The following is a 16,815-nucleotide window of genomic DNA, read 5'->3' on the forward strand; positions in this document are numbered from 1 at the left end:
AGCCCCAGCTCCGCCAACTGTCAGCTGTGTGACTTTGGGCAAGTTACTTAACTTCTCTGTGCCTCAGTTCTCTCATCTGTAAAATGGGGATGAAGACTGTGAGCCCCCCGTGGGACAACTTGATCACCTTGTAACCTCCCCAGCACTTAGAACGGTGCTTTGCACATAGTAAGCGCTTAATGAATGCCATCATTATTATCATTATTATTATTATGGGTTCTAATCCCGGCTCCGCCAATTGTCAGCTGTGTGACTTCGGGCAAGTCACTTCACTTCTCTGGGCCTCAGTTACCTCATCTGTAAAATGGGGATTAAGACTGTGAGCCCCACAAGGGCCAACCTGATCACCTTGTATCCCCCCCAGCACTTAGAACAGTGCTTCACACATAGTAAGCGCTTAAATGCCATTATTACTATTATTATGTGCTGGAGGGGGCCCTCTCTCCTCTGAGATCATCATCATCATCATCAATCGTATTTATTGAGGGCTTAGTATGTGCAGAGCACTGTACAAAGCGCTTGGGAAGTACAAATTGGCAACATGAGATGTCCCGGGAAATCCAGAGTGATCAGATCAAATTTCTCCCTGTAGCCTGAAAGCTCACTGTGGGCTGGGAACATGTTTACCGACTCTGTTATACTGTACTAGAGAAACAGATTAGTACTATGTACTTAGTTCTAAGCGCTGGGGTAGATACAAGGAGATCAGGTTGTCCCACGGGGGGCTCACAGTCTTTATCCCCATTTTCCCGATGAGGGAACGGAGGCCCAGAGAAGTGAAGTGACTTGCCCAAAGTCACACAGCTGACAGTTGGCAGAGCCGGGATTTGAACGCATGACCTCCGACTCCAAAGCCCGGGCTCTTTCCACTGAGCCACGCTGCTTCGATTGAATGATTGAACAATTCAACTGAACAATAAACGCGACTGAATGATTGAACAATTCGACTGAACGATAAACACGACTGAATGATTGAACAATTCGACTGAACAATAAACACGACAATGATTGAACAATTCGGCTGAACAATAAACGCGACTGAATGATTGAACAATTCGACTGAACAATAAACGCGACTGAATGACTGAACAATTCGACTGAACAATAAACGCGACTGAATGACTGAACAATTCGACTGAACAATAAACACGACTGAATGACTGAACAATTCGACAACAATAAACACGACTGAATGACTGAACAATTCGACTGAACAATGAACACGACTGAATGACTGAACAATTCGACTGAACAATAAACACGACTGAATGATTGACCAATTCGACTGAAAAATAAACGCGACTGAATGATTGACCAATTCGACTGAACAATAAACACGACTGAATGACTGAACAATTCAACTGAACAATAAATACGACTGAATGAACAATTTGACTGAACAATAAATACGACTGAATGAACAATTCGACTGAACAATAAATACGACAATGACTGAACAATAAATATGACTGAATGATTGAACAATTCGACTGAACAATAAACACGACAATGATTGAACAATTCGACTGAACAATAAATGCGACTGAATGATTGAACAATTCGACTGAACAATAAACACGACTGAATGATTGAATTCGACAACAATAAACATGACTGAATGACTGAACAATTCGACTGAACAATAAGCACGACTGAATGATAGTACAGTGCTCTGCACACAGTAAGCGCTCAATAAATACGATTGAATGAATGAATGAATGAACAATTCGACTGAACAATAAACACGACTGAATGATTGAACAATTCGACTGAACAATAAACTCGACTGAATGATTGAACAATTCAGCTGAACAATAAACACGACTGAATGATTGAACAGTTTGACTGAACAATAAATACAACTGAATGATTGAACAATTCGACTGAACAATAAATATGACCGAATGATTGAACAATTCGACTGAACAATAAACGTGACAATGATTGAACAATTCGACTGAACAATAAACACGACAATGATTGAACAATTCGACTGAACAATAAACACGACTGAATGATTGAACAATTCGACTGAACAATAAATACGATTGAATGAACGAATTGAACGAACAGTCTCGTGTTCAGGCGTTCCCACCCGGTGGCCCCCGAAGCCCTACCTCCTGGCACGCAGCGGAAGCCGTCCCCGGCGTAGCCGGCCTGGCATCGGCAGGTGAAGGAGCCTGGAGTGTTGTGGCACGACGCATCTGGATGGCACGGGCGCTGCTGGCATTCGTCCACGTCTGCAAGACACACCGGGCCGGGGATGCGATTTTTGGCTCCGTCGCGAACCGTTGAGGTTATACCACCGATCGATCGATCGATCGTTAATCGCACGATGAGGGGGCACTGGAAGGCGCTCATTAGCCTGCCCTTGGGTCAGATGTCCCTTTCTGAATTCCCTTTTAGACTGTAAGCCCACTGTTGGGTAGGGACCGTCTCTATATGGTGCCAACTTGGACTTCCCAAGCGCTTGGTACAGTGCTCTGCACACAGTAAGCGCTCAATAGATACGATTGATTGATTGATTGATTGACAGTGACTGCAGGAGCCAACACCTTAACGGACTCATTCCAATAAGCAATTCTCGCTCTGGACGAATAGACCATCTTGGTCGATTGGTCCCTTGGGGAGGAAATCTAGAATCACCAACCGTTACATATTTAACCGTGTTTGATATGCATCGCAGCGTGGCTCAGTGGAAAGAGCCTGGGCTTTGGAGTCAGAGGTCATGGGTTCAAATCCCGGCTCCGCCAATTGTCAGCTGGGTGACTTTGGGCAAGTCACTTCACAGCTCTGGGCCTTAGTTACCTCATCTGGAAAATGAATTTGTATGAATTTATTACTCTGTGCATATTCATTCTATTTATTTTATTTTGTTAGTATGTTTCGTTTTGTTCTCTGTCTCCCCTCTCTAGACTGTGAGCCCACTGTTGGGTAGGGACCGTCTCTATACGTTGCCAACTTGGACATCCCAAGCGCTTAGTCCAGTGCTCTGCACACAGTAAGCGCTCAATAAATACGATTGAATGAATGAATGAATATGGGGATTAAGACTGTGAGCTCCCCGTGGGACAACCTGATCACTTTGTAACCTCCCCAGTGCTTAGAACAGTGCTTTGCACATAATAAGTGCTTAATAAATGCCATCATTATTAACGAATGCCATTTAATATTAATATACATACACATATACACCATTTTATATATATACGCATATATTTCAAATGGTATTTGTTAAGCACTTACTACGTGTCAAACACTGTTCTAAGTGCGGGGATAATGTTATTCATTAGTTATATATATGTATATGTGTATATATATATGTAAAAAATATATATGTGTATATATATATTCATAATGGTATTTCCTAAGCACTTACTATGTGCCAAGCACTGTTCTAAGCACTGGGGTAGATACAAGGCAATCAGGTTGTCCCACATGGGGCTCACATTTTTAATCCCCATTTCACAGATGAGGGAACTGAGGCCCAGAGAAGTGAAGCGACTTGCCCAAAGTCACACAGCTGACGAGCGGCGGAGTCGGCAGTAGAACCCACGACCTCAGACTCCCAAGCCCCGGCTTCTTCCGCTAAGCCACACTGCTTCTCCGTGCTAATAATTATAGCACTTACTAAGCGCTTCTTATGCTCCAGGCACTGTTCTAAACGACATGTTAAGCAGATTGGCCTCAGCCCCTTTAGCAACACCGTCTCGAAGGGGGAGACGGACAACAAAATAAAACAAGTGGACAGGTGTCATCAGAACAAATAGAATTAAAGCTCAATGTGCATCATTAACAAAATAAATAATGTACAAGTGAAATAAATAGAGTAATAAATCTGTACAAACATATATACAGGTGCTGTGGGGAGGGGAAGGAGGAGAGGACAAAGGGGGCTCAGTCTGGGAAGGCCTCACGGAGGAGGTGAGCTCTCAGTAGGGCTTTGAAGGGAGGAAGAGAGCTAGCTTGGCGGATGTGTGGAGGGATGTAGAAAGTAGCCGTTTTCTCATCATCATCATCATCATCATCATCAATCGTATTTATTGAGGGCTTACTGTGTGCAGAGCACTGTACTAAGCGTTTGGGAAGTACAAATTGGCAACATATAGAGACAGTCCCTACCCAACAGTGGGCTCACAGTCTAAAAGGGGGAGACAAAACCAAACATACTAACAAAATAAAATAAACAGAATAGATATGTACAAGTAAAATAAATAAATAAATAAAAAGAGTAATAAATCTGTACAAACATATATCCATATATACAGGTGCTGTGGGGAAGGGAAGGAGGTAAGATGGGGGGATGGAGAGGGGGAGGAGGGGGAGAGGAAGGAAGGGGCTCAGTCTGGGAAGGCCTCCTGGAAGAGACATTGCTGACCTCAAGGAGAAGGGTCACACACTCTGATTTTCTAAATCTCAGGACAAAGCCAGACTAAACTTCACCGTGAGTCATCCCTGGGGGATTTCCTAATTTTCTTAACATCTTTGAAAGAAGGCTGTGAGCCCCACGTGGGACAACCTGATTACCTTGTGTGTCCCCCCAGCGCTTAGAACAGTGTTTGGCACATAGTAAGCGCTCAACAAATGCCATCATTATTATTATCCCCAGTACATGAGGACTTGGGTTCTCACCGCTATCTGAAACACTTTTGTACATATAAAGACTAATAAGATGAAGGCTGTGAGCCCCACGAGGGACAACCTGATCACATTGTAACCTCCTCAGAGCTTAGAACAGTGCTTGGCACATAGTGAGCGCTGAATAAATGCCATCATTATTATTATTATTATTCCTCTCTGTGCCGCAGTCACCTCATCTGTAAAATGGGGGTTAAGACTGTGAGCCCCCCGAGGGACAACCTGATCACCTTGTAACCTCCCCAGGGCTTAGAACAGTGCTTGGCACAAGGTGAGCGCTTAATAAATGCCATCATTATTATTATTATTCCTCTCTGTGCCACAGTTACCTCATCTGTAAAATGGGGATTAAGACTGTGAGCCCCCCGAGGGACAACCTGATCACCTTGTAACCTCCCCAGGGCTTAGAACAGTGCTTGGCACATAGTAAGCGCATAATAAATGTCATCATTATTATTATTATTATTACTCTCTGTGCCTCAGTTACCTCATCTGTAAAATGGGGATTAGGACTGTGAGCCCCCCAAGGGACAACCTGATAATAATAATAATAATTTTGGTAATTGTTCAGCGCTTACTATGTGCCAAGCACTGTTTTAAGCGCTGGGGAGGATACAAGGTGATCAGGTTGTCCCATGTGGGGCTCACAATCAATCCCCATTTGACAGATGAGGTAACTGAGGCACAGAGAAGTGAAGTGACTTGCCCAAAGTCACACCGCTGACAAGCGGCAGAGCCAGGATTTGAACCCATGACCTCTGACTCCAAAGCCGGGGCTCTTTCCACTGAGCCACGTCGATCAACCTGATCACCTTGTAACCTCCCCAGGGCTTAGAACAGTGCTTGGCACATAGTAAGCGCTTAATAAATGCCATTATTATAATCATTATTATTATTATTATTATTATTATTATATTAATGTGTGCATTCTGCCATTTACAGTACAGCAGAGTTAGTCCTCCCCTCAGGGTCACACCTGGAGAGTTTCCAGTCCTCTACCAGTCTCGGCTACGGGAGGGAGAGTCCTACCCATTCCATTCCTAGCTTGGCCAGTGGCTAGCAAGCGGAAGGCCATCAATCAATCAATCAATCGTATTTATTGAGCGCTTACTATGTGCAGAGCACTGTACTAAGCGCTTGGGAAGTATAAACTGGCAACACATAGAGACAGTCCCTACCCAACAGTGGGCTCACAGTCAAAAAGGGGCCCATCTGCTACAAGTCAAAACCCACCTGTGCTGGGCAGCAGCGGGACGGGAGAGCGTCTATTCATTTATTTATTTTATTGGTGCATATGTATTCTATTTATTTTATTTTGTTCATATGTTTTGTTTTGTTCTCTGTCTCCCCTTTCCAGACTGTGAGCCCGCTGTTGGGTAGGGACCGTCCCTATATATTGCCAACTTGGACTTCCCGAGCGTTTTTAGTACAGTGCTCTGCACACAGTAAGCGCTCAATAAATACGATTGATTGATTGATTGATTAGTACAGTGCTCTGCACACAGCGTGGCTCAGTGGAAAGAGCCCGGGCTTTGGAGTCAGAGGTCATGGGTTCAAATCCCAGCTCTGCCACTTGGGGCAAGTCACTTGACTTCTCTGGGCCTCAGTTACCTCATCTGGAAAATGGGGATTAAGACTTGTGAGCCCTCTGTGGGACAACCTGATCACCTTGTAACCTCCCCAGCACTTAGAACAGTGCTTTGCACATAGTAAGCGCTTGATAAATGCCATCATCATCATCATCATCAATAAATGCGATTGTATGAATGAATACGATTGAATGAATGAATACGACTGAATGAATTCCTTGGTGTCTATGGTGAGGACACAGTGGCATCCGCTGCTATCGAGGGCTCCGAGCTAGTCTGTTTCCTGTCCTCAGATCGGACCCGTTCGCCCCCAAAGGTGCCGGACGCTGGGCATGGTGGGGGAGTGCGGATGGCTCGGCCCAAACCGTCACCACTACCTCCATCAAAACTCAGGCTCCCATGGGAGAAAGGGTTACGGTTAATCAATCAATCAATCAATCATATTTATTGAGTGCTTACTGTGTGTAGAGCACTGTACTAAGCGCTTGGGAAGTCCAAGTTGGCAACATATAGGGACGGTCCCTACCCAACAGTGGGCTCACAGTCACTGAGGGCCACCCTCGCCCAGAGGCCAGGGATCAGAGAAGGTGCCCGACTTTACTCTCGTGGGCAGAGACTGGGCCAGAGAGGCTCTCTCGGTCCCCAAGGGCACAGCGTCACCCGTTAACAATCAATCATCAATCAATCGTATTTATTGAGCGCTTACTGTGTGCAGAGCACTGTACTAAGCGCTTGGGAAGTACAAGTTGGCAACATGTAGAGACGGTCCCTACACAACAACGGGCTCACAGTCTAAACGGGGGAGACAGAGAACAAAACCAAACATACTAACAAAATAAAATAGAATAGATATGTACAAGTAAAATAGAGTAATCAATATGTACAAACGTATATACATATATACAGGTGCTGTGGGGAAGGGAAGGAGGTAAGACGGGGGGATGGAGAGGGGGACGAGGGGGAGAGGAAGGAAAGGGCTCAGTCTGGGAAGGCCTCCTGGAGGAGGTGAGCTCTCAGTAGGGCCTTGAAGGGAGGAAGAGAGCTAGTTTGGCGGATGGGCAGAGGGATTGGGGGCATTCCAGGACCGGGGGAGGACGTGGGCCGGGGGTCGATGGCGGGACAGGTGAGAACAAGGCCATTAACAGTTAATGGCAGCATGGCTCAGTGGAAAGAGCCTGGGCTTTGGAGTCTGAGGTCATGGGTTCAAATCCCAGCTCCGCCACTTGTCAGCTGTGTGACTTTGGGCAAGTCACTTCACTTCTCTGGGCCTCAGTTCCCTCCAATGCAAAACGGGGATTAAGACTGTGAGCCTCCCGATCACCTGGTAACCTCCCCAGAGCTTAGAACAGTGCTTTGCACACAGTAGGCGCTTAATAATTATTTATTTATTTGATGGTGCATCAGCACGGAAGAGAAAGGGCAGTACACACCCTCACAGGCTTGTCCGTCTCCAGAGAAGCCACGCAGGCAGGAGCAGGTGTACGTGGAACCACCCGTGTACACGCACTGGGCCCGCTGAGGGATATCGCAGTCGTGCAGGCCGTTCTCACAGTAGTTTGTAGGGCGCTCGTCATCTGTGGCTTAATAATAATAATAATAATAATTTTGGTATTTGTTAAGCGCTTACTATGCGCAGAGCACTGTTCTAAGCCCTGGGGAGGATACAAGGTGATCAGTTTGTCCCCTGTGGGGCTCACAATCTTAACCCCCATTTTCCAGATGAGGTAACAGGCGCAGAGAAGTGAAGTGACTTGCCCAAAGTCACACAGCTGACAAGTGGGGGAGCTGGGATTTGAACCCGTGACCTCTGACTCCCAAGCCCGGGCTCTTTCCACTGAGCCACGCTTAAGATCTTTCACCTCACTTCTGCCCCGACTCTGGCCTGCTCTCTGACCCGTCCAACCCTGTCCAGCTCAGAGGCCTAATGGGTCCGGGAGGGAACGATATTCCGGATGGAAATCGGTGAAGCGCCAAGCGGGCGGTCCCCTTCTGAATCCCCTTTCTCCCACGGGGCCGACGACTTGTCCAGTGTGGCTCAGTGGAAAAAAGAGCACGGACTCTGGAGTCAGAGGTCATGGGTTCAAATCCCGGCTGTACCAATTGGCAGCTGGGTGACTTTGGGCAAGTCACTTCACTGGGCCTCGGTTCCCTCATCTGTCATCATCATCATCATCAATCATATTTATTGAGCGCTTACTGTGTGCAGAGCACTGTACTAAGCGCTTGGGAAGTCCAAGTTGGCAACATATAGAGGGGCGGGGCCGGGATTTGAACCCATGACTTCTGACTCCAAAGCCCGGGCACAGCGCTCAAGAGCTTAGTACAGTGCTCTGCACACAGTAAGCGCTCAATAAATACGATTGATTGATTGATTGATTTTCATTGAGCCACGCTGTTTATTGTTGTTCCCTCTCTGAGCCCCGGCCCCGCTCGCCTTCACACTGCCCTCCCGTCAGCCCCACCCCGGCCCGAAAGACGGAGAGCCGAGTGGTGTCTCCCGCGGTCCGGCCTCGGAGACCTGCGGCCCACCTGCCTGACCCGCGGGTATCGGCGAGGGGGCCGGGTGAGGGGTGGGGAGCGGAATCGGGACCCCGTGTGTGTCTCGAGGTCACCCCCCTTGACCGAAATGTCCCCCAGCGCAGCCCTGCAAAGGTGGCGGATTCCTCCCCGCTGCCCAGCGGAGAGCTGGACGGGAATTGGCTGGGCGATCCGCAGCCGGAGGGCAGGGATCGCAGAGTGGGCACGGTGCCCGTCCTGCCGGAAAACTCAGCCCGGCCTAGCCACCAAACCTGGAGAATAATAATAATAATGATGGCATTTGTTAAGCGCTTACTATGTGCAAAGCACTGGGCAGAGGACCTGGGTTCTACTCCCAGCTGCACCACTTGTCTGCCGTGTGACCTTGACTAAGTCCATTCACTTCTCTGGGCCTCAGGCCCCTCATCTGTAAAGTGGGGATTAAGACCGTGAGCCCAACGTGGGACAGGGACTGTGTCATCATCATCATCATCATCATCATCAATCGTATTTATTGAGCGCTTACTATGTGCAGAGCACTGTACTAAGCACTTGGGAAGTACAAATTGGCAACATATAGAGACAGTCCCTACCCAACAGTGGGCTCACAGTCTAAAAGGGGGAGACAGAGAACAAAACCAAACATACTAACAAAATAAAATAAATAGAATAGCTATGTACAAGTAAAATAAATAGAGTAATAAATATGTACAAACATATATACATATATACAGTGTCCAGCCTGATTAGCTTGTAGCTAAGTGGAACATAGTAAGCGCTTAACAAATACCATAAAAAAAAATAACACCCGCCCCGATGGGCATCGGCGGGGGGAATTCTCCCGCCACGGACCGGGACCAAGACCCAAATTTCCTTGCTTCCTTCTTCATGATCCCACTCTGCGTACCGCTCCGCCAGAACTGTGACCTCAGACTGAGGCAGAGACGGGGTTTGGGAGTGGTGGGGAGGGGGCAACTGAGGACAGTCTTCCAGCCCAATGACTTCAGGAGATAGTCAGGCTGCAGCGGGACCAAAGTTGCTCAAAGGGGTGGAACGAACCAGAGACTCCCCCACTCGATCCCCGGGACCCTTCAAGAGGGGACTGGGGCAGGGAGACGGCCGATCCCAAACTTATTCTCCCAGGACCAGGAAGGGCCCAAGCCTCGTGACCTCAGGCCACGTGTCTCTTATCCAAACTCTTGAAAGGACATTGCTCTTGGGCTGAGGGGCAGAGCGGCTTCCCTCCGGGACAACAATCTGTGTCCGACTACAGAATTCCCTGCTCCCTGCCCCCGTCGGGAGCAACCGGTCACATTTCGCTTCAGACAGAGGGCTGGGCGGAGCTCATTCTTTCAACCAAGCACGGCTCCGCTCCTTCCCTTACTCAGTCTCTCCAAAAGAGGGGCGGGAAGTGAAACCCAACTGGGGAATAAGGGCCTCCTCCACCCCCGGCCCCCTTCCCTGGGAAGTTGGAAGCGGCTTTGGCAGGATTGAAGCCTGGAAGTCTTTCCGGTAGGTGGAAGTTGAGGCCGAGGGGGTGGGGCCTCCTAAAGTCCACAGATGTTTGGACTCACTGCCCGGCACAGCAAGGAAGACGAGGCAGAAGTGGGCAACGGACTGGAGCCCCAGCCCCAGGGGGGATGTGGAGACCTCGTTCCATCCCTGCCCTTCGCTAGCCCTCATGCACGCCGGTCCCCTGAAACTCTGCGCTTCAATTCCCGATGCCAGAGAGCCCAAACCCACCAGCTCCAAGAGAGGAAGCTGAGCATCCTCTTGCTGCTCTCTTTCCTGACCCTCTCCTGCTTGTGAGAATGGAAGCGCCGGGCATCACTTCTTTGTTTCATATTTCCCAGGTGCCTGGCCTAACTGGAAGGAGACCGGGCTTCGGAGTCAGAAGTCTTCTTTCTTTCTCTTTTCTTTCTTTCCTTCTTTCCTTCTTTCTTTCTTTCTTTCTTTCTTTCTTTCCTTCCTCCCTCTCTCTCTTTCTCTCTCTCTCTTTCTCTCTCTCTCTTTCATTCTTTCTCTCTCTTTCTTATTTATTTATTTATTTATTTTACTTGTACATATCTATTCTTTCCTTCTTTCTTCCCTTCTTTCTTTCCTTCTTTCTCTCTCTTTCTTATTTATTTATTTATTTATTTTACTTGTACATATCTATTCTTTCTTTCTTTCCTTCTTTCTTTCTTTCCTTCTTTCTTTCTTTTTCTTTCTCTCTCTCTCTCTCATTAATTTATTTACTTATTTTACTTGTACATATCTATTCTTTCTTTCCTTCTTTCTTTCTTTCCTTCTTTCTTTCTTTCTTTCCTTCTTCCTCTCTCTCTCTCTCTCTCTCTCATTAATTTATTTATTTATTTTACTTATACATATCTATTCTATTTATTTTATTTTGTTAGTATGTTTGGTTTTGTTCTCTGTCTCCCCCTTTTAGACTGTGAGCCCACTGTTGGGTAGGGACTGTCTCTATATGTTGCCAATTTGTACTTCCCAAGTGCTTAGTACAGTGCTCTGCATATAGTAAGCGCTCAATAAATATGATTGATTAGAGAAGCAGTTTGGCGTCACGGATAGAGCAGGGGGAACTCGGGGTCAAAAGGTTCTTTCTTTCTTTCTTTCTCTCTTTCTTTCTCTCTCTCTCTTTCTTATTTATTTATTTATTTTACTTGTACATATCTATTCCATTTTATTTTGTTAGTTCGTTTGGTTTTGTTCTCTGTCTCCCCCTTTTAGACTGTGAGCCCACTGCTGGGTAGGGACTGTCTCTAGATGTTGCCAATTTGTACTTCCCAAGTGCTTAGTACAGTGCTCTGCACATAATAAGCGCTCAATAAATACAATTGATTAGAGAAGCAGTTTGGCGTCACGGATAGAGCAGGGGGGACTCGGGGTCAGAAGGTTCTCATCCCGGCTCTGCCACTTATCTGCTGTGTGACCTCGGGCAAGTGACTTCACTTCTCTGGGCCTCGGTTACCTCACCCGTCAAATGGGGACGGTGACGGTGAGCCCCACGTGGGACAGGGACTGCGTCCAGCCTGATTTGCTTGGTTCCACCCCAACGCTGAGAACCCGCCGCTTCTAGACTGTGAGCCCGTTGTTGGGTAGGGATTGTCTCTATTTATTGCTGAGTTGTACTTTCCAATTCTTAGTACAGTGCTCTGCACGAGTGCTTGATAAATATGACAATGAATGTATGAATGCCTGGCACTACTTAGTACAGTGCTCTGCACAAGTTCATTGATTCAATCGTATTTATTGAGTGCTTACTGTGTGCAGAGCACTGTACTAAGCGCTTGGGAAGTACAATTTGGCAACATATAGAGACAGTCCCTACCCAACAGTGGGCTCACAGTCTAGAAGGCTGTGCTCAATAAATATGACAATGAATGAATGAATGAATGCCTGACACTACTTAGTACAGTGCTCTGCACAAGTTCATTCATTCAATCGTATTTATTGAGCGCTTACTGTGTGCAGAGCACTGTACTAGGCGCTTGGGAAGTACAATTTGGCAACATATAGAGATGGTCCCTACCCAACAGTGGGTTCACAGTCTAGAAGACTGTGCTCAATAAGTATGACAATGAATGAATGAATGCCTGACACTACTTAGTACAGTGCTCAATAAATACGACAATGAATGAATGAATGCCTGGCACATAGTAAATGCTTAACAAATACCATCATTATTATTATTATCATCTGGGTTCTAATCCTGGCTCTGTCACTTAATAGTAATAATGATGGTATTTGTTAAGCGCTTACTATGTGCAAAGCACTGTTCTAAGCGCCGGGGAGGTTACAAGGTAATCAGGTTGTCCCACAGGGGGCTCAGAGTTTGAATCCCCATTTTACAGATGAGGGAACTGAGGCACAGAGAAGTAACTTGCCCAAAGTCACACAGCTGACAGTTGGCGGACGTCTAAGGTGTGACCTTAGATGGGTCGCTTCACATCCAAGCGCTTAGCACAGTCAGCGCTCAATAAATACGATTGAATGACCATCTCTGGGCCTCAGTTTCCTTATCCGTCAAATGGGGATTACGGCCGTGCTCCTAGAGCTTAGTACAGTGCTTGGCACATAGCAGCACTTACCAAACACCGCAATTGTTGTTATTATCTGTTTGTTGTAGCACGCTGAGACTCAGGTCCCAGTGCGACTCTCGCCCTCTACTCTTTCCATTCAGCTCGGGGGGGCTTTCCCTGATGGATTGATCGCCCAAGGCCCCGGGAACGGAGTCGTTTAGGGAGCTCAGGACACTTACCCACACACGTCCGGCCGTCCTCGGCGAAGCGGTAGCCCTCCAGGCACTCGCAGCGGAAGGTTCCCGGGTAGTTGTGGCAGACGGAATTACTGCTACAGGCCTCGCTCTGCTCCACGCACTCGTTAATGTCTGAAGGAGGAGAGAGCACCCGTGGCAACCCTCTACACTGTACGCTCGTTGTGGGCAGGGAATGTGTCTGTTTATTGTTGTGCTGTCCTCCCCCGGGTGCTTAGTACAGTGCTCTGCACACAGTAAGTGCTCAACAGATCCGACTGTACGATCGAAAGGACCCTTGCGGAAACGAACGGAATCCGTTGAGCGAGGGTTGGCTTGCTCTGCTCCACGCACTCATTCATTCAACCGTATTTATTGAGCGCTTACTGTGTGCAGAGCACTGGACTAAGCGCTTGGGAAGTCCAAGTCGGCAACATCTAGAGACGGTCCCTACCCAACAGCGGGCTCACAGGCTAGAAGGGGGAGACAGACAACAAAACATTTTAACAAAAGAAAATAAATAGAATAAATATGTACGAATAAAATAGAGTAATAAATACTCGTTTGTTCATTCGTTCGTTTGCTCATTCATTCAATCGTATTTATTGAGCGCTTACTGTGTGCAGAGCACTGGACTAAGCGCTTGGGAAGTATAAGTCGGCAACATCTAGAGACGGTCCCTACCCAACAGCGGGCTCACAGTCTAGAAGGGGGAGACAGACAACAAAATAAAACATATTAACAAGATAAAATAAATAGAATAAATATGTACAAATCATCGTCATCAATCGTATTTATTGAGCGCTTACTGTGTGCAGAGCACTGTACTAAGTGTTTGGGGAGTACAAATTGGCAACATATAGAGACAGTCCCTACCCAACAGTGGGCTCACAGTCTAAAAGAGTATTACAAATAAAAGAGTATTACAAATAAAATAAGAGTAATAAATACTCATTCGTTCATTCGCTCACTCGCTCGTTCATTCATTCAATCGCATTTATTGAGCGCTTACTGTGTGCAGAGCACTGTACTAAGCGCTTGGGAAGACCAAGTCGGCAACATCTAGAGACGGTCCCTACCCAACAGCAGGCTCGTTAATGTCTGAAGGAGGAGAGAGCACCCGTGGCAATCCTCTACACTGTACGCTCCTTGTGGGCAGGGAATGTGTCTGTTTATTGTTGTGCTGTCCTCCCCCGGGTGCTTAGTACAGTGCTCTGCACACAGTAAGCGCTCAATAGATACGGCTGTACGATCGAAAGGACCCTTGCAGAAACGAACGGAATCCGTTGAGTGAGGGTTGGCTTGGGGAGCAGGCCGGTATTCCCCTTTTGGGAGACAGAGGTGGGGGAAGGGACAAGGAATAGTGGAAAGAGCCCGGGTGTCAGGAGGTCATGGGTTCTAATCCCGGCTCCTTCACGTGTCCGCTGTGTGACCTTGGGCAAGTCACTTCACTTATCTGGGCCTCATCTGCAAAATGGGGATTGAGACTGAGCCCCATGTGGGGCAGGGACCATGTTTAACCTAATTTGGATCTACCCCAGTGCTTAGAACACTGCTTGTCACACAGTAAGTGCTTAACAAATACCATAGTTATTGTGATTATTATTATTATTATTATTATTATTAATAATAATAATAATAATAATAATAATGGCATTTGTTAAGCACTTTCTATGTGCAGAGCACTGTTCTAAGTGCTGGGGGTGGGATACAAGGTGATCAAGTTGTCCCATGTGGGGCTCACAGTCTTCATCCCCATTTTACAGATGAGGTAACTGAGGCTCAGAGAAGTTAAGTAACTTGCCCAAGGTCACCCAGCAGACATGTGGCAGAGTCGGGATTCAAACCCATGACCTCTGACTCCAAAGCCCGTGCTTCTTCCACTGAGCCACGCTGATTATTATTATTGACTGTCTGATCACCTTCTCTGGGCCTCATTTGCCCCATCTGTAAAATAAGGATTGAGACTGTGAGCCCCACAAGACACAGGGACTATGTCCAAGGTAATTTGCTTGCATCCACCCCAGCGCTTAGTACAGTGCCAGGCATAGAATAAGTGCTCAACAAATGCCATTATTATTATTATTATTATTACCTTTCTTCCCTCCCAGGTTGAGCTCGGAGGGCAGGGAGCGGACTGAGCCTCCCGTGGGCCTCCGGAGCGCTGCTCCTCGGCCCGCCCTGAGGCGGTCAGTCGGTCCCAGACCAGAGCGCTGCCCACTGAGCCCCCTAGACTCCCTTTAGGTCCCCCAAAAAGCGGGCACCCCCAGCCCGGCTCACCGCCCCCACCATCGGCTCAACTGGCACCGAGGCCCAGAGGTCAGCTTACTGCCGCTCTTCCCGGTCCCTCTCCGTGCTTCCCACGCCGTGAGCGTGCCGGAGTGGGATGGCCCCACGCGCTGACCGAGGTCATAGCGGATCAAAGGGGGCCTTGTCTCCATGCCCGCTGCTCCACGGCTCAGACAATGAGCGCCGTTGTGACGGGGGAAAATGCCTACGTCCCACCCAGCCCAGAGCCCTCGGGCACTGAACTCCGGGAAAAAGGTTCTGGAAAAGGGTTGGGAGTGGGAAAGCATCGCCTCCGGGCCCCCGCCCGGCCCCGGGGGTCGCTGCTGCCTTACCGTAGCACACGCGCCCGTCGCCGCGGAAGCCCACGGAGCAGTCGCAGGTGAAACTGTTGTCCGGGCCGGGCCGGCAGGCCGCGTTAGTGTCGCAGCCGTGGGTCCCTGTGTAGCAGGGGTTCCCTCCAGAGTCGGGGGGCCCCTCTGAGAGGGAAGAGACGCAGATAAAGTCATCAGGGACCCGGGTTCCCCCAGCTGTGGACACCCACCACCGTCCAAGCCTCTCTTGAGGGGCGGGAAAGCTGGGCAAGGGGGCCGAGGAAAGTGCCCCCCAGGCGAGACTACCGCAAGGGGCCCCGAGGGGCTTTAATCGATCAATCAGTCGCATTTATTGAGCGCTTACTGTGTAAAGAGCACTGTACTAAGCGCTTGGGAAGTCCAAGTCGGCAACACATAGAGAGTCCCTTCCCAACAGCGGGCTCAGAGTCTAGCTTTAGTGGGCTGTAAGCTCTTTGTGGGCAGAGAATGCGCCTGTTATATTGTTATATTGTACTTCTCTAAACGCTCTGGACAGAGTTCTCCACAAAGTGCTCAATAAATACGATCGACTGATTGGAGGAGCGGCGATGGAGGGGAAAGCCACGACACACACGCAAACCCCGACCTCGGTCGCTACGGTCAGGCAGGCCTGGCGGCCGGCCGTCGGCATCCTGAATGCCGGACGGGCCTCGATCCCAAGACCGCAGTCGGCTACGGTCACGTCTCCCCGGGGGCCGTGTGCTGTCCCTCAGCTTCCTCCCCTTCTCCCCGGCCCGGAGCCGAACGACGGAGAGAGCGGGAAGGCCACGTGGCCCAGAGGAGGCCGCAGACCTGCCCCTGGTGAGTCACAGAACCTCTCTCGGCCTCAGTTTCTTCCCCCGGGGAGGTTGGGATGCCACTACTTCCTTTCTCGCCTCCACGTACCGCGGATGGGCCCGATGGAGTTGCTCAGCGCGTAGCGCAGGATCTGCTCGTCCCGGTTGTACAGGACGAAGACGCTGTCCACGGCCAGCTGCTGCGTGGAGGGCAGGGCCTGCTGAGAGTCCTCGTGGCTGCACTGCTGGAAGGCGATGGTCTGGCGCCACTGGTACGTGGAAGTGGAAGTCCGAGCGTCGCCGCCGTCCCGCTCCGGCTCCGTCACGGTGTACTCCCGCGTGGAGGACGACGTGATCACTGGGAGCGGCGGGGCGGACCCGTCAGGGGCCGGGGGCCGACC

General features: G+C 48.8%; 1 protein-coding gene across 1 annotated transcript in view; it reads right to left on the bottom strand.

Moving 5' to 3' along the window:
• NID1 (nidogen 1) overlaps positions 1-16,815 on the bottom strand; it is a 64,158-nt gene that overhangs the window by 21,520 nt on the left and 25,823 nt on the right. The window contains 5 exon segments of the mRNA XM_038761084.1: positions 2,118-2,240; positions 7,658-7,807; positions 13,006-13,134; positions 15,621-15,764; positions 16,524-16,772. Coding sequence (XP_038617012.1) covers positions 2,118-2,240; positions 7,658-7,807; positions 13,006-13,134; positions 15,621-15,764; positions 16,524-16,772 — 795 coding nt within the window.

Source organism: Tachyglossus aculeatus, chromosome 19, assembly GCF_015852505.1.
Source record: "Tachyglossus aculeatus isolate mTacAcu1 chromosome 19, mTacAcu1.pri, whole genome shotgun sequence".
In the NCBI taxonomy this organism is placed as follows: domain Eukaryota; kingdom Metazoa; phylum Chordata; class Mammalia; order Monotremata; family Tachyglossidae; genus Tachyglossus; species Tachyglossus aculeatus.